General features: G+C 41.6%; 1 protein-coding gene across 1 annotated transcript in view; it reads left to right on the top strand.

Moving 5' to 3' along the window:
- Positions 1-4,575: 4,575 nt before the first annotated feature.
- Positions 4,576-21,920, top strand: part of LOC131346630 (uncharacterized) — a 75,049-nt gene continuing 57,704 nt past the window's right edge. Inside the window, exons 1-17 of the mRNA XM_058380165.1 lie at positions 4,576-4,641; positions 9,782-9,856; positions 10,110-10,134; positions 10,493-10,523; positions 10,871-10,996; positions 11,090-11,286; positions 11,387-11,490; positions 11,762-11,874; positions 12,346-12,561; positions 13,073-13,147; positions 13,457-13,689; positions 14,264-14,330; positions 15,715-15,858; positions 19,771-19,967; positions 20,047-20,150; positions 21,010-21,119; positions 21,232-21,408. Of these exons, the coding sequence (XP_058236148.1) occupies positions 9,805-9,856; positions 10,110-10,134; positions 10,493-10,523; positions 10,871-10,996; positions 11,090-11,286; positions 11,387-11,490; positions 11,762-11,874; positions 12,346-12,561; positions 13,073-13,147; positions 13,457-13,689; positions 14,264-14,330; positions 15,715-15,858; positions 19,771-19,967; positions 20,047-20,150; positions 21,010-21,119; positions 21,232-21,408 (1,971 nt within the window). The 5' untranslated portion in view covers positions 4,576-4,641; positions 9,782-9,804. The remainder of the gene's footprint in view (positions 4,642-9,781; positions 9,857-10,109; positions 10,135-10,492; positions 10,524-10,870; positions 10,997-11,089; positions 11,287-11,386; positions 11,491-11,761; positions 11,875-12,345; positions 12,562-13,072; positions 13,148-13,456; positions 13,690-14,263; positions 14,331-15,714; positions 15,859-19,770; positions 19,968-20,046; positions 20,151-21,009; positions 21,120-21,231; positions 21,409-21,920) is intronic.

The following is a 21,920-nucleotide window of genomic DNA, read 5'->3' as shown; positions in this document are numbered from 1 at the left end:
CAAATGTTCCCTTGGGGATTCATCAGTCCATCCTATCTATTTTTTCTATCTGCTTGTCTGTTTCTCTCTCTGTCTAAAAGCTTGTTTCTGTGTGTCCTTATCCAGGTGTTTCAGGTGTACCTGTGTATGTCTCAGTCAGTGTAGCTTTAGTCTCATGTACACTACCAGTCAAAAGTTTGGACACACCTTTTAATTCAATGTTTTTTGTTTAGGGATTTATTTTCTACATTCTAGAACAATCCTGGAGATTTCAAAACTATGAAATAACACACATGGACTTCAGTAATCCATATGTAACGACAACAAAAACCAGTCAGTTGTTATTTTAAGACACGAAGGTCAGGTGTTCTGGAATAGTTCTTACAAGAACAGTATTGTCAAGTGCATTTGCAAAACCCATCAAGCCCCATGATGAAACTGTCTCACATGAAGACCATCCCAGTAAAGCAAGACCAAAACTGACCTCTGCTGCAGAGGAGAAGTTCATTTAGAGTGACCAGCCTCAGAAATCACCAATGAACAGCACCTCAGATTAGAGGCGTTATGAAGGCTTTACAGAGCGTCAGTAGCAGACATATCTCAATATCAACTGTTCAAAGGACATTAGTGTGGATTTCGGCCGCCTTCAGCATTGTTTTACAATGTAGAGAGAAATAAACATCAGGAAAGACCATGGGATTAGAAGGTGTGTCCAAACTTTTCACTGGGAGTGTAATTACAATCATCAAGTCCAAAGGCACAGCATCCTCTAAAGTACAAATTAGTGAATGCCTTGTGCAGTCCATACCCTTTGGAACAGTAACAGAGTGCTGCTGGTTTGGACTCCATGAGATTTTAAAATGCACATTGTTAAATATGTACACTGTTAAAAATGCAATGTACCTGCACAGTTCTGGACATTTACTGTATACTGAATGAGTGAAATATTCTTCAGACTGTGTAGCCATAATTACAGCCTGTCTATAATCATTTACCAAAAATAGGCAGCACTGGGTCTCTTAGCTCTTCATCTTTTCTGCACAGGTGCAGAAACAATGGAACAAACCTCTATAGACATGAGAACAAAACAACATGATAAGCCTAGCTCACATAAGATCAACTGTTCAACTAAACCATTTAAAGAAAACATTTCAAGCTTTTAATAATTTTTACCTTAACTTTTTACTTTCAGGTTCATGATCATGAAAACAGCATAAAAAAATTATTCCAATTAATTAAAATCAGTGCACCAGAACCCCCAAACGATCCCATCAGAATCAGTCTAGGAGAACCTTATCTCCAAAACGATCCCATCAGAATCAGTCTAGGAGAACCTTATCTCCAAAACGATCCCATCAGAATCAGTCTAGGAGAACCCTATCTACCCAAATGCATCCTGATTGGCTGAAAGTTAAGAAAATCATTCTTGGAAGTATTTTGACAGTTTTTTTTAGCAGAATTAATTTGACCTTGATCACCTGACAAGCTTGAACACTGATCAGGTTTTTAATCATTAATGTAAATATTTAAATGACAGGATGCTATAAATCTGCTATCTGTACTGTAGTTTATCTAATAGAAGTTTATCTTATTTCCTGTGGATGGTTGGAGTGAACACATTTCCACTCACTGTGAGCACTATTAATCTTTACACAGCTGTTCTCAAACAGGTACTTTCATCTCTAAGATTATTTGATATTTTTTGATATTACGTATTAGCCTGTCCATATTTGTAGATTTCAAGATTTAATCACTTTTATGACTTTAACTCATGCAGGATCCCGCATGCTCGTTACCATGACCCGGGTTCGATTCCCAGGCAGGATGCTAGCACAGCCGCTGAAGAGTTAACTCTCACGCCGGTCCCAAGTCCGGATTAAAATAGGAGGGTCAGGAAGGGCATCCGGCGTAAAACCTGTGACAAATCAAAACATGTGGACTAAATGATCCGCTGCGGTGACCCCTGAACAGGGAGCAGCCCAAAGAACTGAGCCTCAGGTAAACAAACAGATGGTCTACTAAAGCCCTGAATGTTCACACGGTCTGTTTAAATAACTGCCTGTATAAACTTTGTCTTGTGAGCATAGTGACTGTATTATATACCAATCAGCCATAACATTATGACCACCTGCCTAATATCATGTTGGTCCCCTTTTGCTGCCGAAACAGCCCTGACCCGTCCTGCACTGTGTATTCTGACCCCTTTCTATCAGAACCAGCATTAACTTCTTCAGCAGTTTGATCAACAGTAGCTCGTCTGTTGGATCGGATCACACGGGTCAGCCTTCTCTCCCCACGTGCATCAATGAGCCTCGACCGTCCATGACCCTGTCTCCGGTTCACCACTGTTCCTTCCTTGGACCACTTTTGATAGATACTGACCACTGCAGACCGGGAACACCCCACAAGAGCTGCAGTTTTGGAGATGCTCTGATCCAGTGGTCTAGCCATCACAATTTGTCCCTTCATCAAACTCGCTCAAATCCTTACACTTGTCCACTTTTCCTGCTTCTAACATCAACTTTGAGGACAAAATGTTGACTTCCTAATTTATCCCCCCCACTAACAGGTGCCATGATGAGGAGATACTCAGAGTTATTCACTTCACCGGTCATAATGTTATGGCTGATCAGTGTGTGTAGCTAGCTAGCACTTAGCCTCGACATTAGCTAGCACTTAGCTTCGACATTAGCTAGCACTTAGCCTCGACGTTAGCTAGCACTTAGCTTCTACATTAGCTAGCACTTAGCCTCCACGTTAGCTAGCACTTAGCCTCGACGTTAGCTAGCACTTAGCCTCCACATTAGCTAGCACTTAGCCTCGACATTAGCTGGCACTTAGCTTCGACATTAGCTAGCACTTAGCTTCGACATTAGCTGGCACTTAGCTTCGACGTTAGCTAGCACTTAGCTTCTACATTAGCTAGCACTTAGCCTCCACGTTAGCTAGCACTTAGCCTCGACGTTAGCTAGCACTTAGCCTCCACATTAGCTAGCACTTAGCCTCGACATTAGCTGGCACTTAGCTTCGACATTAGCTAGCACTTAGCTTCGACATTAGCTGGCACTTAGCTTCGACGTTAGCTAGCACTTAGCTTCGACATTAGCTAGCACTTAGCTTCGACATTAGCTGGCACTTAGCTTCGACGTTAGCTAGCACTTAGCTTCGACATTAGCTAGCACTTAGCTTCGACATTAGCTAGCACTTAGCTTTGACGTTAGCTAGCACTTAGCTTCGACGTTAGCTAGCACTTAGCTTCGACATTAGCTAGCACTTAGCTTCGACATTAGCTAGCACTTAGCCTCCACATTAGCTAGCACTTAGCCTCGACGTTAGCTAGCACTTAGCCTCCACATTAGCTAGCACTTAGCCTCGACGTTAGCTAGCACTTAGCCTCCACATTAGCTAGCACTTAGCCTCGACATTAGCTAGCTACGAAAAAATCCTTACGATCATCATCTCAAAGATTTAACGATTTATTCCTATGCGTTATTTCTCTTGGTACTTTAGAACAGTTAAATAATCATCTTCAACATTTTTGGTGTTAAATCAGCGTACTGTCCGCTATAATTACGGAAATATCCAAAGACGAGACACGACGTTATATATATATATATATTATTTTTTAACTGTATTTTTATTATTATTATACCCTTTATGCTGCTCACGTGCCTTTAATTGCCCCTCGGGGACAAATAAAGTTTTTTAAATTGAATTGAATTGAATTGACCCTGCGGCGAAACTCCCGCGCGCGAGCAGTGAATTCCCGCTCTGGTTGTGAATGAGTCGGCTCTCTGAGTCGGCTCTTACCGCCGACTCGGATATATGATTCAGCCTTTTTTTGTTAATGTAAGTCCTTTTTTATAGAGATACAGGTAATGTTATGATTCCTTTCCATCTCAATTAACTGTTTAAACGCTTCCATGGAAACGAGAGTTTCTTTTTTAGCTGTATTTATGAAAGAGTCGACACTTACTGGTGATCTGAACCAAATGATCTGATTCACTGAAATCGCTTCATGTGAATGAAAGTCATAAAAACAAAAAAATATAAAAAATAATGTTCTCTACACATGAACATTAAAATAAAACAGATCAAAGAAAAAGCCACATCACTGTGCTCTAGTTCATTTTGAACGAATCCTTCGGAGAGAGCGATTCGTTCATTTTGTATTGACTGCGCATGCGCAATATCCTATCGGTTCAGTACGGGAAACATGATTCGTTCATCTCGTCTTCGGGTCCGAGTGTTTCATCACGTGACCACTCCCTAAATCGGTATCGTACAGTCAATAATACTGATGTAATGTATAATATTAAGGAATTATCATAAAATTATCAAAAAAACACGACTAATGAACATTTTCTGAAAACGAAAAAGTCATCGGCTATTAACACTTAACACTCTAATTATATTCTGCTGAAATGACTCGAAATGACTCGACAAAAAGATCCGTTCATTTTACTGAACAAGATTCAAAGAACCGACTCACTGAAATGATCCGAACTCCCCATCACCACTCTGCTCCACATGCACTGGCTCTAATAACACCTTATAGAGGATGTACTTCCTGTAGGGGCGGAGTCTGTGCGTCAGGTGCAGTTACCTGTGATTTTTTAAGACACACAGTCTCATAATCTAGCAGGTGGAAGAGTCTCACAGGTACAGTCTCTCTGCTGTCTTCTTCTGTTCCTGTCAGCTTAACTACACCATATGTGTTAATGTTCTTGTCTTGCTTTGTTATCTTCTGTTGTCTTGGCAACTTTCTCCCTCTTGGTTTGTGTGTGTGTGTGTGTGTATGTTCCCTGGGATGTTGTGAGTGTAGTGTGTGTGTGTGTGTGTGTGTGTGTCTGTGTGTGTGTGTGTGTGTGTATGTTCCCTGGGATGTTGTGAGTGTAGTGTGTGTGTGTGTGTGTGTGTGTGTATGTTCCCTGGGATGTTGTGAGTGTAGTGTGTGTGTGTGTGTGTGTGTGTGTGTCTGTGTGTGTGTGTGTGTATGTTCCCTGGGATGTTGTGAGTGTAGTGTGTGTGTGTGTGTGTGTGTGTATGTTCCCTGGGATGTTGTGAGTGTAGTGTGTGTGTGTGTGTGTGTGTGTGTGTGTATGTTCCCTGGGATGTTGAGTGTAGTGTGTGTGTGTGTGTGTGTGTGTATGTTCCCTGGGATGTTGTGAGTGTTGTGTGTGTGTGTGTGTGTGTATGTTCCCTGGGATGTTGTGAGTGTAGTGTGTGTGTGTGTATGTTCCCTGGGATGTTGTGAGTGTAGTGTGTGTGTGTGTGTGTGTGTGTGTGTATGTTCCCTGGGATGTTGTGAGTGTAGTGTGTGTGTGTGTGTGTGTGTATGTTCCCTGGGATGTTGTGAGTGTAGTGTGTGAGTGTGTGTGTGTGTAGTGTGTGTGTGTGTGTGTGTGTGTATGTTCCCTGGGATGTTGTGAGTGTAGTGTGTGTGTGTGTGTGTGTGTGTGTGTGTGTGTGTGTGTGTGTATGTTCCCTGGGATGTTGTGAGTGTAGTGTGTGTGAGTGTGTGTGTGTGTGTGTGTGTGTGTGTGTATGTTCCCTGGGATGTTGTGAGTGTAGTGTGTGTGTGTGTGTGTGTGTATGTTCCCTGGGATGTTGTGAGTGTAGTGTGTGAGTGTGTGTGTGTGTAGTGTGTGTGTGTGTGTGTGTGTGTATGTTCCCTGGGATGTTGTGAGTGTAGTGTGTGTGTGTGTGTGTGTGTGTAGTGTGTGTGTGTGTGTATGTTCCCTGGGATGTTGTGAGTGTAGTGTGTGTGAGTGTGTGTGTGTGTGTGTGTGTGTGTGTGTATGTTCCCTGGGATGTTGTGAGTGTAGTGTGTGTGTGTGTGTGTGTGTGTGTGTATGTTCCCTGGGATGTTGTGAGTGTAGTGTGTGAGTGTGTGTGTGTGTGTGTGTGTGTGTGTATGTTCCCTGGGATGTTGTGAGTGTAGTGTGTGTGTGTGTGTGTGTGTGTGTGTAGTGTGTGTGTGTATGTTCCCTGGGATGTTGTGAGTGTAGTGTGTGTGTGTGTGTGTGTGTGTGTGTAGTGTGTGTGTGTGTGTATGTTCCCTGGGATGTTGTGAGTGTAGTGTGTGTGTGTGTGTGTGTGTGTGTGTGTGTGTGTATGTTCCCTGGGATGTTGTGAGTGTAGTGTGTGTGTGTGTGTGTGTGTGTGTGTATGTTCCCTGGGATGTTGTGAGTGTAGTGTGTGTGTGTGTGTGTGTGTGTGTGTATGTTCCCTGGGATGTTGTGAGTGTAGTGTGTGTGTGTGTGTGTGTGTGTATGTTCCCTGGGATGTTGTGAGTGTAGTGTGTGTGTGTGTGTGTGTGTGTAGTGTGTGTGTGTGTGTGTGTGTGTGTGTGTGTATGTTCCCTGGGATGTTGTGAGTGTAGTGTGTGTGTGTGTGTGTGTGTGTAGTGTTTTGTATTGCTGTTGCAGTGTCACATGGACAGCTCCGGTGTCTGTGTAAATCACTGACCTGGACTTTTAGGTGGAAGGTCTTCAGGAAGTGATAGAGATTTAGATTTATTTTAGATGTTCATTATCATGAGCTCCTTCTGTCTGTAGAATTAACAGCGTTCTACAAAATGTAAAGTTCTTACAGTCATCTAAAAAAGGTTCTGTTGGAGAACTGCGGTGCTTCCACACAACAGCCTCAGGTAGAGATATAATTCAACTAAACATCAACAACACAGGGACTACACCGGGGTCATGAACTGGTGTTTATTATAGACTTACACACACACACATCTTCTTCTTCTTCTTATTATTATTATTATTATTATGTAAACTCTGCCAGCAATGTTGTTTAAGGCTGACCTGTAACTAAGACTCTGTGAGTGTGTGTGTGTGTGTGTGTGAGTGTGTGTGTGTGTGTGTGAGTGTGTGGTGGACCGGTGCGTCAGAACACTAACACAACCTGAAAAACCAGCCAAGTCTCAGATGTAGATTTCCATTGTCATTTAGCTCTGTGTGTGTGTGTGTGTGTGTGTGTGTCCTTTGTAAGTCTAGTTTTTAGTGTTTTCAGAGTTTTGTGATTACAGCTCGACACACCCAGATGACATTTCAAGCATGGTGTTCTCTTCTCGTCTTTGATATGACCCAGTGGTTCAGAGATATGATCAAAGCTATGACATCATCATCATTATCATTAATGTTTCAGAAAAGCTGCAGGGGATATTAATGTTTAATTCTTCAAATTCAGTACTTCCTTCTTGCTTTAGGAGTGGGTCAGTGATATTTGTTCTTGTGGCTCTCAGAATCTCCTGGTCTTGACTTTCATTGCAGTAATAATGCTGTTTATTTGGATGTAAAGAGAGGAGAAGGTTTCGGGTGAAAGGCTAATCTATCATGTGATGAAGATGTGTTTAAAGCTAATCTATCATGTGATGAAGATGTGTTTAAAGCTAATCTATCATGTGATGAAGATGTGTTTAAAGCTAATCTATCATGTGATGAAGATGTGTTTAAAGCTAATCTATCATGTGATGATGTGTTTAAAGCTAATCTATCATCTGATGAAAGTCTCACTTAAAATCTAACAAACATCCAGATCTACTCCGTCTTACAAACAAGACCACAACCATCCAAACAACATCCACAAGCTCCAATAACTTATTTTCAAATAAATGATAGTGGAATAAATCAGTATTATATTAATATTATATTATAATATTATATTAATCCCACAGTTCTGATGAGGTCTGAAGTCAGGGATGTGTAATAAACAGGTTATAACCCAGACTTTATTCACTGACATGCTGAAGTTTTCTGTAAGGAGAGATTTCCAGTGTCATCTCTTTATAACATTATAAATATCATGAACATTAGCGCAGGTGTAAATAAATAAATAATATTCATGTTAAAGTAATGAACACAGTAAATAATGCCAACCTTCTTGGACAGACCTTCAGCTTTGTGTATTGAGATGGTGTTTATTAAAGCTCCTTTCTGACCCTTAGGAATGTTGATTAAACCCTTCAACAGATATATTTTTATTATAAAATGGATTAAAGTAAAGATAAAGATAATGTTTGGGGTTCTTCTTCTCATTCATATCTGATCCTATCTGTGTTAGAAGGAACAGGAGGTTGTGTAACAGGGCAGCTCGGTGGCTTAGTGGTTAGCACTGTTGCCTCACAGCAAGAAGGCCCTGGGTTCGAATCTAAATTGCCCACAGGAGTGAGTGTGTGTGTGTGTGTGGTTGTCTGTCTATATGTGTGGCCCTGTGATGGACAGGAGACCTGTCCAGGGTGTACCCCTGCCTTTCGCCCAATGTGGGATAGGCTCCAGTAGATCCCCGTGACCCTGATTAGGAATAAAGCGGGTATAGACAATGGATTGATGGGTTGTGTAACATCAGTGTTTATTTCTTGGTTGTGGGTCAGAGTACCTTCAGGTTGTGTTGAAGAAGTGTGTGAGGTGTGTGAGAGTTCATCTCAGTTGACATTCAATTTTTTTTGGCATTCCAGGGCTAAACGACAGTCAATTATGTTTATTATTCAAAATATTTCAATAGAAATGAAATATGTAAAAACAGTGCAGTGTTTAAAGTGATGATGAAGGGCAGGTTTCTCCCTGTGTGCAGTCATGTTCCTCATCCTCGCTCATTTCATTGCTTTAAACCACAACAAATGAAATACAAAGAGGTGAAACCACAACACAACACAGCAAAGACAAATCTACACAAAGCAGCTCTGCACTTATCACACCACACCTTTACTCTACACAGAAATCTCTGCTTAATGAGAATGTTTTCTCTCAGATAAAGGTTGTGTTTGTGGAGCTGAAGTTTTCTTTAAGTTTTAAAAGCAACTCTATACATTATCTCCAGAAACAAATAGTTAATCTCACTCTCATGCAGTGAAGAACATGAAGAACATTGATTATCTCGTAGTAATGACACCTGGTGGGATCTCCTCAAGATCTCTCACCTCAACAAGGTGTTTCAGATTTTTTGTACCATTCTGGACCTGACACAAACATCTGTGGTATAATGTCATCAACATCTGCATGATTTTATTCAGTGTGCTGCTGATACGTGATCGGCTGATTAGTTAACTGCGTGAAGGTGCAGGTGTTCCTAATAAACTGGACAGGAGTGTATATACTGATCCAGTTTAAGTAACAGTGGGGGGGGGTGTCACTGGACAAATGAACACTTATTACAGATAATTGAAATATATTGTTAAATAATAATAAAGTGATCAGGATTCACATCCTCTGGATCATTAAGGTCTAGTGTGGAGTTCGGTCACTCTGTGGTCAGTGTCCATCACAGTGTACAGAAAAACACACAGACATTCCTGACAGATAACACACAAGCTTCATGAACACAACTCACCAAACCCGTCTTTCATCCCTCAGAATTCCACCGAGAATTCCTCTGAAGTTTAGGGTTAAAATATTAACATTAATAAAAACATGATAAACATTTAAACAACGGAAGCTTTTGTGTTTGAAATGACGTCCATCATGAACACGCTCCATTTATACCTGTTACTGTGACCAAACTGGAAATGGTAATAAAGCTCTGGTCAGCTGTGATGATATGACAGAAAACACCCTTACTGACTGGTCAGTGCAGGTTATAATGGTGTACCAGTATCACAACATTCTCTTTTTAGTAAACTTTAAATAACACCCATGAGAACACACACACACACACACACACACCAGACTGTAATCAGCAGCAATATCTCCAACCTGCTCCATGCTGAAACCACTCCTCCCATTAGCCTGAAGCTAGCCTCTGTGTGTGCACCTCCTCTGTGGTGTGCTGATGATGGTCCTGACTCTCTGTTTCTCAGTTCTTCATGATCTTCTCCTCACCATGAGGGAGCCACACTTCTTCCTGCTCCTGTTCTCAGGGGTGCTGAGTTTAGGTATGTTGAGATCCTTCATCCCACCTCACGCTCTTCCTCATTCCCAAACAGTACACAGACCAGTTCATCATTCATATAATTATTTAAGATTAATATTGTTCTGTGACATTACTTATATTCCACACACACACACACACACACACACACACACATGTATATTATCATTAACATTCAGAGATAAAGCAAACACTTCTAAAAGACAGAGATGTGTAGGACTTGTGTTTTGAGTCTTTGTTTCATGTGTCTGTTGTAGGAACTTTCTGTACAGCTCTGAATGTGTAAGTACACTTTATAAACTGAACAGAATATATATAGATATCATTTTACATTTTATGTGTGTGTGGGGGGGGGGGGTCAATAAAGTATGAATCTATCTATCTATCTATCTATCTATCTATCTATCTATCTATCTATCTATCTATCTATCTATCTAATCCACGGTGACTGGACAAACACGTGAACCTTACTGTAGCAATGTTGAGTTCTGATGGAAAATCTGAGTGATTCTTGTTTGCTCTCTCTCTGTCTCTCTCTCTCTCTCTCTCTCTCCCTCTCTCCCTCTCTCTCTCTTGTCTTTTTTCTTTCTTCTCTCTGTGTTTTTCTGATGCGTTGAACTTTCCATGGTGGAACCTGCAGAACCAGCCCTCCCCACCAGGACTGTATTGCTGTAAGTTTTCTTTAAACACCTACACACACTTCCACACCTTTTGTCCACTGACAGATGAACAGATATGAAGACCCATTCTAAGAATCTGGAGTGTTTTTACCACGACTCTAATAAAATGTTTACTGATAAACACAGAGGAGTGAGAGGAAAGTTGTGGCATTTTTTTACTTGCTTTAAAATTCAGACAAACTTTAGATGTCATTTTAAAATATATACAGGTATACAGGATAGAAAAGAAGGAAAAGGAATCAGGGGATATGGTGTAGAAATGAAAAAGAGAGAGAGACTTATGGAATATAAGGGTTTATTGTGTGTGTGTGTGTGTGTGTGTGTGTGTGTGTGTTCAGACTGATGACTCCACGTCAGATTTCCTGATGTGTGTGGGAATCCCATCAGACCCTGGAGCAGTAGATCAGCAGATCCTCAGCCTGAAGGGCCTGATTGACGCTCTGCTCGATGTCTTTGTGTTTATGGTGAGAGCTTCTGGAATTTTCCTGGATAAATTAACGATGGGTGATATTCCCGCTCTTCTTTTCCATTTCTAAATGTCCCTCTGTCCCTGTCAGGACTCGGGATTAGGAGACGTCCCGTTGCTGAACGTGTCTGCAGAAGTGAGCGTTAACTCCACAGCTCTGCTGCAGGATGATGATGTCATCAGGATGTGGCTGCAGATCAGGCTGACTCCACTGCTCTCCACCATCTCTCAGAACTTCCTCACCTGCCTCGGATACAACAACTTCAGCTGCCAGACTTACCAGACTGTGTACATGAACACACACACACACACACACATCAAATTATATGTTGGTCACACTTTTGAGCTGAAATCCTTCATGATGAGTGTGTGTGTGTGTGTGTTGTAGAGTGCAGGAGCTGAGTAATCAGTTCTCCAGTTTGGATTCTCAGAGGCAGCAGTGGATCTACTCGTACTTCATGCAGCCCTTCCTGTCCAGAAGTGCACCAGCAGGTGAGTAAAGCAGGACAGAATGATTACACAGCTTCAAGGTTTGAGGGTGAAAGGAACTGTAGAGTTTCAGAGGACACCCAGTGGAATCCTTCCCAGGAGTCTTTAAGGTGGGGGTAGGGGGTGGGGGGTTCTGGCTGCCCAGCGTAAAGTAGAAGAAGCTGCCCAGAACTCCAGCCTGAGGATGTTCTCATAGTTCTCCATGCTACACAACATTTTGAGAGAAAAGTATAGTATTTATATTAAAGTACTGCATTGTGTTTGTGTGTGTTAGGGTGTGTGCACCCAGGTGACACCACTGAGGACTGGATCACAAAGAACTTCGGCTCGTTCTCAGTTCTGGCCCAACTCAGAGACTTCAGCTCCATCAATGGACTCTTCAATGGGGTAGCTAATCTGGATTTCTATTCTGTTTTTTCCTGACTTATAAGAGACCTACAAAAAGACAGGGAGCTGTGTAGATATCTCCAGGACTAATCAAGCATTAGAGACAAAAAGAACTTCTACAATCCTTCACCATCCTGACAAAGAAAAACGGCCTACACTACAGGAAGTTTAGTCCAGTTTTCTTGACCTTCCCAGCATGTGTGAATAACAAGATGATCTTAAGTTTTCCAATCTCTCTCTGTTCATCCCATTCTCCATGCTCTTTAACCTGTTTTAGGTGTTTCATTTTCTTTTAGCATTCTCATATTCTATTAGCATGTAGCAAGAGAGCATATATCTCTCTATATATGTCCTTCCAGGAGACTGGATCTAGAAAATATTATGTTCTTCATATTTTTAGATGTTCCTATCATTCCCATTATCAAGCTGAAAGTTCTGCTCGGTGTATGTTCTCCTGCTTTCTCCAAACAGATGGATGTTCTGCACTTGTTGAGTCCGGAGCAGAAAGCAGCCCTCATGCTGTATCCAGAGTCCGCCGGTCTGAACAACGAATCCCTCGGTGTGGTTCTGGGCAGCTTGTTGAATTCACTGACACCCTCTGGAGATGTGAACACCTCTGTTGGTGCCATGTGGAATGCAGGATTTCCTGTTATCTACTCATCTTCTCCACAGGACCCACTCACACAGGTGAGGCTCAGAACATTAGGACTTGTGATTACTGACTGAAACACTGATTTCCTAATGAATTTTTTAAGTGCACTATAGGAGGCTGGTGGCTTGAAATTGGTGGTAACAGAAAGTGGTTTAAATTTATTTATCAAACTTTTGTGATTTTTGGATCTATAATGCCAGAAACACTGAAATGTAGTGCCTTCAAAACCAGTCAAACCATTAAAGACTCCTGGAAAATGTTTAATGGAATCTATTAAAGCAAATGTTCTTATGTACCATGGCTATAGTTCTAAGTTATTTCAGCTGAGGTCTAGATAACTATTTTAAAGTCAGTATCAAGTTCTTATTCGTTCCTCCACCAGTGTGGTCAAGAAGATAGATTTTGGTCTCATCAGACCAGACAGACATTTGAGGTTCTTAAATGGTTCTCAAAAGGTTCTCTGCACCCTGAGTTTATGAGTGTGTTGACTAACAGTTGAATGTGAACACTATACTGTAATGGGCTGATGTGACTGTGCTTCCTCAGACAGTGAATGGCTTGATGACTGCGTTTAATCCTGTTGGAAGTTTTGTCAGAGAATTTGTGTCCTTCACACATCAGGTAATCCTTTACATTTATACATATTTATTATATTTCTATATTTATATTTCTTATTTTTAAGTCTATGAAAACCCAGTGTGGGTGCCATCCAAGTGTACTTCCTTTGTGTGAAATAGATAAGAGAGCAAATCAGTGTGATGCTAAAATTCTAAGTTGAAGAATAAAGAAGATAGAAGACGAAATAAGGCAAATAAATTTTGAGTAAAGTTATCATTAAATAAGAAATGAACCACATGATTAGATTAGCGAATGTAATCTTTCCAGAGGTTCAACACCAGGGATTAACTTCCTCGATTAATTTCTCTACAGCACGACCTGAGCAGCATGAGGAGCGCGACGCTGATACAGGCGATGCTAAACTGGACGCTAGCAGAGCTCGCAGCTCCATTTAAAAACACCAGCAGTGATCAGCAGATGGATCAGACCATGTTTAACCCTACAGACGTTAACTCCTGGTTCACACACATCGTTGTTCCAATACTGAACAGATACCTGTCCAGCGATATACCAGCTGACCTCACTGCTGTCTTCCATAACGTGTTGTAAGTATTAAAAACAGTAAACCATGTAAGTGAAAGGGCTCAGTGACTTCAGGAAGTAATGGACAAGGTAGAGGTCAAGTAACTAAAACCGTTGTTTTAAACTGTGAACGATATGAAAAAGCAAAGTGGGTCATTTTATTAACTTCACTTTCTAAACCCTGAAACTTTCTAACCCAGTTGTCGCTATGACTACGGCTCTGATCATGTCACACTGAATTAAAACATTTCGATGCAAATCATTCCAGTAGTTAATCCATACCATTTATCTTGTTATTTTAGGTAAATATAGACATAACCTAAATTATATGTGCTAGTCTTCATGTTCAGATAGTGTGAGAAGCATTGATTAGAAATATTTGTCTCAAATTCTTTTAAAATGGTCCATAAGAAAAGAAAGAAAACCCTGCCTGGCCAATAGGAAGTGAGTTTTTTCCAAACAGTATCATGGCAACATGACAGTTCTGAATCTGACAACATGTGATGTGTATTAAAATAATTCTTGAAGGAGGGATAAGAAGAGGAACTGTGAAGAGAACATGGAATAAAAAAAATGATTCATGTTTGTTTTTTGTAGTTATATGGAGAATTCAGTGAACAAAACCCAGGACACTTGCAGCGTCACTCTGGACGGCGCGTGTGGTGTAAGAAACACTGTGTATACATTTTACTTAATTTTAATATTATTTAGTATTTAAAGTTACTTTACATATTATTTATTGTGATCATTCATTTCTGCAGTATAATGAATTCCGATGGTGTTTGTAATTGTGTATGTCAGGCAATGTTGTTTGTGTGGTAATGATGTGTGGTAATAATGTGTGGTAATGATGTGTGGTAATAATGTGTGGTAATAATGTGTGGTAATAATGTGTGGTAATGATGTGTGGTAATGATGTGTGGTAATAATGTGTGGTAATGATGTGTGGTAATGATGTGTGGTAATAATGTGTGGTAATGATGTGTGGTAATGATGTGTGGTAATGATGTGTGGTAATAATGTGTGGTAATAATGTATGGTAATGATGTGTGGTAATGATGTGTGGTAATGATGTGTGGTAATAATGTATGGTAATGATGTGTGGTAATGATGTGTGGTAGTGATGTGTGGTAATGATGTGTGGTAATGATGTGCAGTAGTGATGTGCAGTAATGATGTGTGGTAATGATGTGCGGTAGTGATGTGCAGTAATGATGTGTGGTGATGTGTGGTAATAATGTGTGGTAATGATGTGTGGTAATGATGTGTGGTAATGATGTGTGGTAGTGATGTGCAGTAGTGATGTGTGGTAGTGATGTGCAGTAGTGATGTGCGGTAATGATGTGTGGTAATGATGTGTGGTAATGATGTGTGGTAATGATGTGTGGTAATAATGTGTGGTAATGATGTGTGGTAATGATGTGCAGTAGTGATGTGCAGTAATGATGTGTGGTAATGATGTGTGGTAATGATGTGTGGTAATGATGTGCGGTAGTGATGTGCAGTAATGATGTGCAGTAGTGATGTGCAGTAATGATGTGTGGTAATAATGTGTGGTAATGATGTGTGGTAGTGATGTGCAGTAATGATGTGTGGTAATGATGTGCAGTAGTGATGTGCAGTAGTGATGTGCAGTAATGATGTGCGGTAATGATGTGTGGTAATGATGTGTGGTAGTGATGTGTGGTAGTGATGTGCAGTAATGATGTGTGGTAGTGATGTGCAGTAATGATGTGTGGTAATGATGTGCAGTAGTGATGTGCAGTAGTGATGTGCAGTAGTGATGTGCGGTAATGATGTGCGGTAATGATGTGTGGTAATGATGTGTGGTAATGATGTGTGGTAATGATGTGTGGTAATGATGTGCAGTAGTGATGTGCAGTAGTGATGTGCAGTAGTGATGTGCAGTAGTGATGTGCGGTAATGATGTGTGGTAATGATGTGTGGTAATAATGTGTGGTAATGATGTGTGGTAATGATGTGTGGTAATGATGTGCAGTAGTGATGTGCGGTAATGATGTGTGGTAATGATGTGTTTGTTGGTCCAGGTGGCTAATGTGATGGAGCATGTGGCAGAAATCCTGCAGTGTGCAGCAAGTACTAATCTCACGCTCACAGAGGAAACAGTGACCAGTCTCGTCCTGCACCTGTCCAGCAACCTGAACACACTGCTGAACCAGCTCACCCAGACGGTGCGCTCATAATAACACCACTGACACACCTCACTAACACTAACACAGTAACACAGGGAAGTGCTAGCTCAGTGGTTAAGGCATTGGACTGCTGGGCCCCTGAGCAAGGCCCTTAACCCTCAATTGCTCAGTTATATGAATGAGATAAATGCAATACTGACACACCACTGTAACACTACTGACACACCACTGTAACACTACTGACACATCACTGTAACACTACTGACACATCACTGTAACACTACTGACACACCACTATAACACTACTGACACACCACTATAACACTACTGACACACCACTATAACACTATTGACACACCACTGTAACACTACTGACACACCACTATAACACTACTGACACACCACTGTAACACTACTGACACACCACTATAACACCACTGACACACCACTGTAACACTACTGACACACCACTATAACACCACTGACAAAACACGGTAACACTGTAACACTACTGACACACCACTATAACACTACTGACACACCACTGTAACACCACTGACACATCACTGTAACACCACTGTAACACTACTGACACACCACTATAACACTACTGACACACCACTGTAACACCACTGACAAATCACTGTAACACTACTGACACACCACTGTAACACCACTGACACAACACTATAACACTACTGACACACCACTGTAACACCACTGACAAATCACTGTAACACTACTGACACACCACTGTAACACCACTGACACAACACTATAACACTACTGACACATCACTGTAACACAACTGACACATCACTGTAACACTACTGACACAACACTGTAACACCACTGACACAACACTGTAACACTACTGACACACCACCGTAACACTACTGACACACCACTGTAACACTACTGACACACCACTATAACACTACTGACACATCACTGTAACACCACTGACACATCACTGTAACACTACTGACACATCACTGTAACACCACTGACACACCACTGTAACACTACTGACACACCACTGTAACACTACTGACACACCACTGTAACACTACTGACACACCACTATAACACTACTGACACAACACTGTAACACCACTGACACATCACCGTAACACTACTGACACACCACCGTAACACTACTGACACACCACTGTAACACTACTGACACAACACTATAACACTACTGACACACCACTGTAACACTACTGACACAACACTGTAACACCAATGACACATCACTGTAACACTACTGACACACCACTATAACACTACTGACACAACACTGTAACACTACTGACACAACACTGTAACACCAATGACACATCACTGTAACACTACTGACACATCACTGTAACACCACTGACACATCACCGTAACACTACTGACACACCACCGTAACACTACTGACACACCACTGTAACACTACTGACACACCACTATAACACTACTGACACAACACTGTAACACTACTGACACAACACTGTAACACCAATGACACATCACTGTAACACTACTGACACATCACTGTAACACCACTGACACATCACTGTAACACTACTGACAAAACACGGTAACACTACTGACACATCACTGTAACACTACTGACACATCACTGTAACACCAATGACACATCACTGTAACACCAATGACACATCACTGTAACACTACTGACACAACACTGTAACACCACTGACACACCACCGTAACACTACTGACACACCACCGTAACACTACTGACACACCACTGTAACACTACTGACACACCACTATAACACTACTGACACATCACTGTAACACTACTGACAAAACACGGTAACACTACTGACACATCACTGTAACACTACTGACACACCACTATAACACTACTGACATAACACTGTAACACTACTGACACAACACTGTAACACCAATTACACATCACTGTAACACCAATGACACATCACTGTAACACTACTGACACATCACTGTAACACCACTGACACATCACTGTAACACTACTGACAAAACACGGTAACACTACTGACACATCACTATAACACTACTGACAAAACACGGTAACACTGTAACACTACTGACACACCACTATAACACTACTGACACATCACTGTAACACCACTGACACATCACTGTAACACCACTGTAACACTACTGACACATCACTGTAACACTTCTGACACACCACTGTAACACCACTGACACAACACTGTAACACTACTGACACACCACTGTAACACCACTGACATCACTGTAACACTACTGACACACCACTGTAACACCACTGACACACCACTGTAACACCACTGACACATCACTGTAACACCACTGACACATCACTGTAACACTACTGACACACTACTGTAACACCACTGACACAACACTATAGCACTACTGACACATCACTGTAACACCACTGACACATCACTGTAACACTACTGACACAACACTGTAACACCACTGACACAACACTGTAACACTACTGACACAACACTGAAACACCACTGACACACCACTGTAACACTACTGACACATCACTGTAACACCACTGACACACCACTGTAACACCACTGACACACCACCGTAACACTACTGACACACCACCGTAACACTACTGACACACCACTATAACACTACTGACACACCACTATAACACTACTGACACACCACTGTAACACCACTGACACACCACTGTAACACTACTGACACACCACTGTAACACTACTGACACACCACTGTAACACCACTGACACAACACTATAACACTACTGACACATCACTGTAACACCACTGACACATCACTGTAACACTACTGACACAACACTGTAACACCACTGACACAACACTGTAACACTACTGACACACCACTGTAACACTACTGACACACCACTGTAACACCACTGACACAACACTATAACACCACTGACACAACACTATAACACTACTGACACATCACTGTAACACTACTGACACACCACTGTAACACCACTGACACACCACTGTAACACCACTGACACACCACTGTAACACTACTGACACACCACTGTAACACCACTGACACAACACTGTAACACTACTGACACACCACTGTAACACTACTGACACACCACTGTAACACCACTGACACAACACTATAACACCACTGACACAACACTATAACACTACTGACACATCACTGTAACACCACTGACACATCACTGTAACACTACTGACACAACACTGTAACACCACTGACACAACACTGTAACACTACTGACACACCACTGTAACACTACTGACACACCACTGTAACACCACTGACACAACACTATAACACCACTGACACAACACTATAACACTACTGACACATCACTGTAACACTACTGACACATCACTGTAACACTACTGACACACCACTGTAACACTACTGACACACCACTGTAACACCACTGACACACCACTGTAACACCACTGACACAACACTAACACCACTGACACATCACTGTAACACTACTGACACATCACTGTAACACTACTGACACACCACTATAACACTACTGACACATCACTGTAACACTACTGACACACCACTATAACACTACTGACACACCACTATAACACTACTGACACATCACTGTAACACTATTGACACACCACTATAACACTACTGACACACCACTATAACACTACTGACACATCACTGTAACACTACTGACACACCACTATAACACTACTGACACACCACTATAACACTACTGACACATCACTGTAACACTACTGACACACCACTATAACACTACTGACACACCACTATAACACTACTGACACATCACTATAACACTACTGACACACCACTATAACACTACTGACACATCACTGTAACACTACTGACACACCACTTTTTTCTTCTAATATCTGAATAAAAAGTTGTGCTTAATGTCCTGTTTTTTTTCACAGAATTTCAGTTCAGAAGATTCTCCTTTTAGAGATATCCTCGAGCGAATCCATGACCCCACACATGTTGACCTGAGTGATGTGGCGTTTGTCCACACATGGTTTTACATCAAACTGAAGCCTCTCTTACCCACACTGACACCTGACTACCTGCTCTGCCTCAGTGCCAAACCCTTTTCCTGCCTAACTTTCCAGATACTGTAGGTCTAGCTCTTATCTCCACCTCAGTACAGTGTGGTCACTGCGTCCATGGCTAACTGCTTTGTATTCTTCTCTCAGTGTGCAGGAGATGAGCAACAACATGTTCCAGATGGCAGAGAATGAAACTGTTCTGGTTTATCAGAACTTCATCATCCCATTCCTGTCCCAACAGAACTCCACAGGTATTACTGTTCATCCTCTGAATGCTGTCCAACACATGCTAAACAACCACACACAGTCAGAACTTCCTCACAGAACATACCAACAGAGCTCCATCTTCTTTGCCCAAAGGAATTTCAAAGTTTCTCAGCAGTGCATGTCGATCTAGCGGAGTCTGGGCTTTTATCTGCATTCCTGACACAACACTCCACACCCCAGAGGCAGCATGACAGTAAGGTGTCACAAAGCTGTCTCAGAGAATGAGTTAGAGGTTACTGCTGGAATGAAGCCAGACAGCATTATTAATGTGTGAAGTAGGAGTTTTGGAGCTTGGAGTTTTGGAGCTCTTACTCTCAGTGGTGCTTTTAGGAATCTGAACCCGATCAGCACAGACAGTGGCATCTGCCTTCATGCTGTTTTTTAAACCATGTTCTTTTCTGATGCAAAGAAATGCAATGTACCAAATGACAACAACATGAATCTGACTGAATCATTAAAACTATCACACACCCAAAGATTTTAAACTGTGTTTTGGGATTTAAGAACAAAATCTAAATTTGAGCCTCCTGTCTGTTCATCCTGAGGCCATTTCACACCTGAGTCTCATTCCTGAGGCTTTAATATGATGACACACAACATCCATGCAAACTGATTCACACTTTTAGGTAGGTTAAACTTCTAAGAAGAAGGAAGCCAAAGTCAATAGAACAGATTAAAAAAGGTTTCAGGAAGACTCCGTCAGCATGAAGGGATAAAGAGAAACATAAAAAAGGATGAATAAGGAAGAATAATTCAGATGAAATTACAGTGGGAATGATGATGGAAAGCATCCAGTAATGGGGTGATGTTCAGTCTGACCTGACTCAGTACTGCCTCCTGCAGGTGCCTGCATGGAGAACAGCAGTTCGGAGTGGATCGTGAAGAACCTGGGTGGATTCTCTCAGTTTGCCACAGTGCAGGAGATGTATCTGCTCCATCCTGAGTTTAATGCTGTAAGTAGAGCAGATCATCAGACTCACGCTGGCGTCAGGACAGACATGCCATCTTTTCTCTTCTCAGACACCACGATTAATCTGTCTGCTTTTTACATCATGTCTCTCACAGCTGGAGGCTCTCGATGTACTCACTCTGAACCAAACTGCTGAGATCATTGTTGAAGACCTGCCTCGACTTCCAGATAAAGAGCAGCTCATTACCATCGTCTTCAGCAAAGTTCTGACATCCCAGCCCAGGAGGCTGCAGCTTCCACAGCTCGTTCTCCTCATCTCACAGATGAACACGGTTCAGACTTTTCCCTACACTTCATTATGAATCTGTGTGTTTACAACTCCATACGGCATCACTGCAGGAGCTTAGCTGATGTTAACTGCTGTCTTGTAAACTAGATACTTTCTGCATTAATGTCAGCTGAGCTAGTCTTCCAGTCCTGCTGCAGTTACATCAGAATCTAGTTTAGCTAATGCTGAGAAATTACTATACTGGTTAAAGGAGAAGTTCACTTCCAGAGCAGAAATCTACAGATCATTTCCTCACCCCCTCGTCATCCAAGATGTTCATGTCTTTCTTTCTTCAGTGGTAAAGAAATGATGTTTTTTGAGGAAACCATGTCAGGATGTTTCTCCATATAGTGGACTTCAATCACGAGTCTGACCTTCCAGAATACAGTTTAAATGCAGCTTCAGAGAGCTCTAAACCTCCATCCCAGCCCAGGAAGAAGACTCATATCTAGACAAAGAATCGCTCACCTTCTCAACAACTTTGGAGCAGTCCTCCTTCTCCATACTACTCCTACT

This window comes from Hemibagrus wyckioides, linkage group LG26, assembly GCF_019097595.1.
Source record: "Hemibagrus wyckioides isolate EC202008001 linkage group LG26, SWU_Hwy_1.0, whole genome shotgun sequence".
In the NCBI taxonomy this organism is placed as follows: Eukaryota; Metazoa; Chordata; class Actinopteri; order Siluriformes; family Bagridae; genus Hemibagrus; species Hemibagrus wyckioides.
Note: the sequence above shows the minus strand (reverse complement) of the source record. Positions and strands in the feature narration are given on the sequence as shown.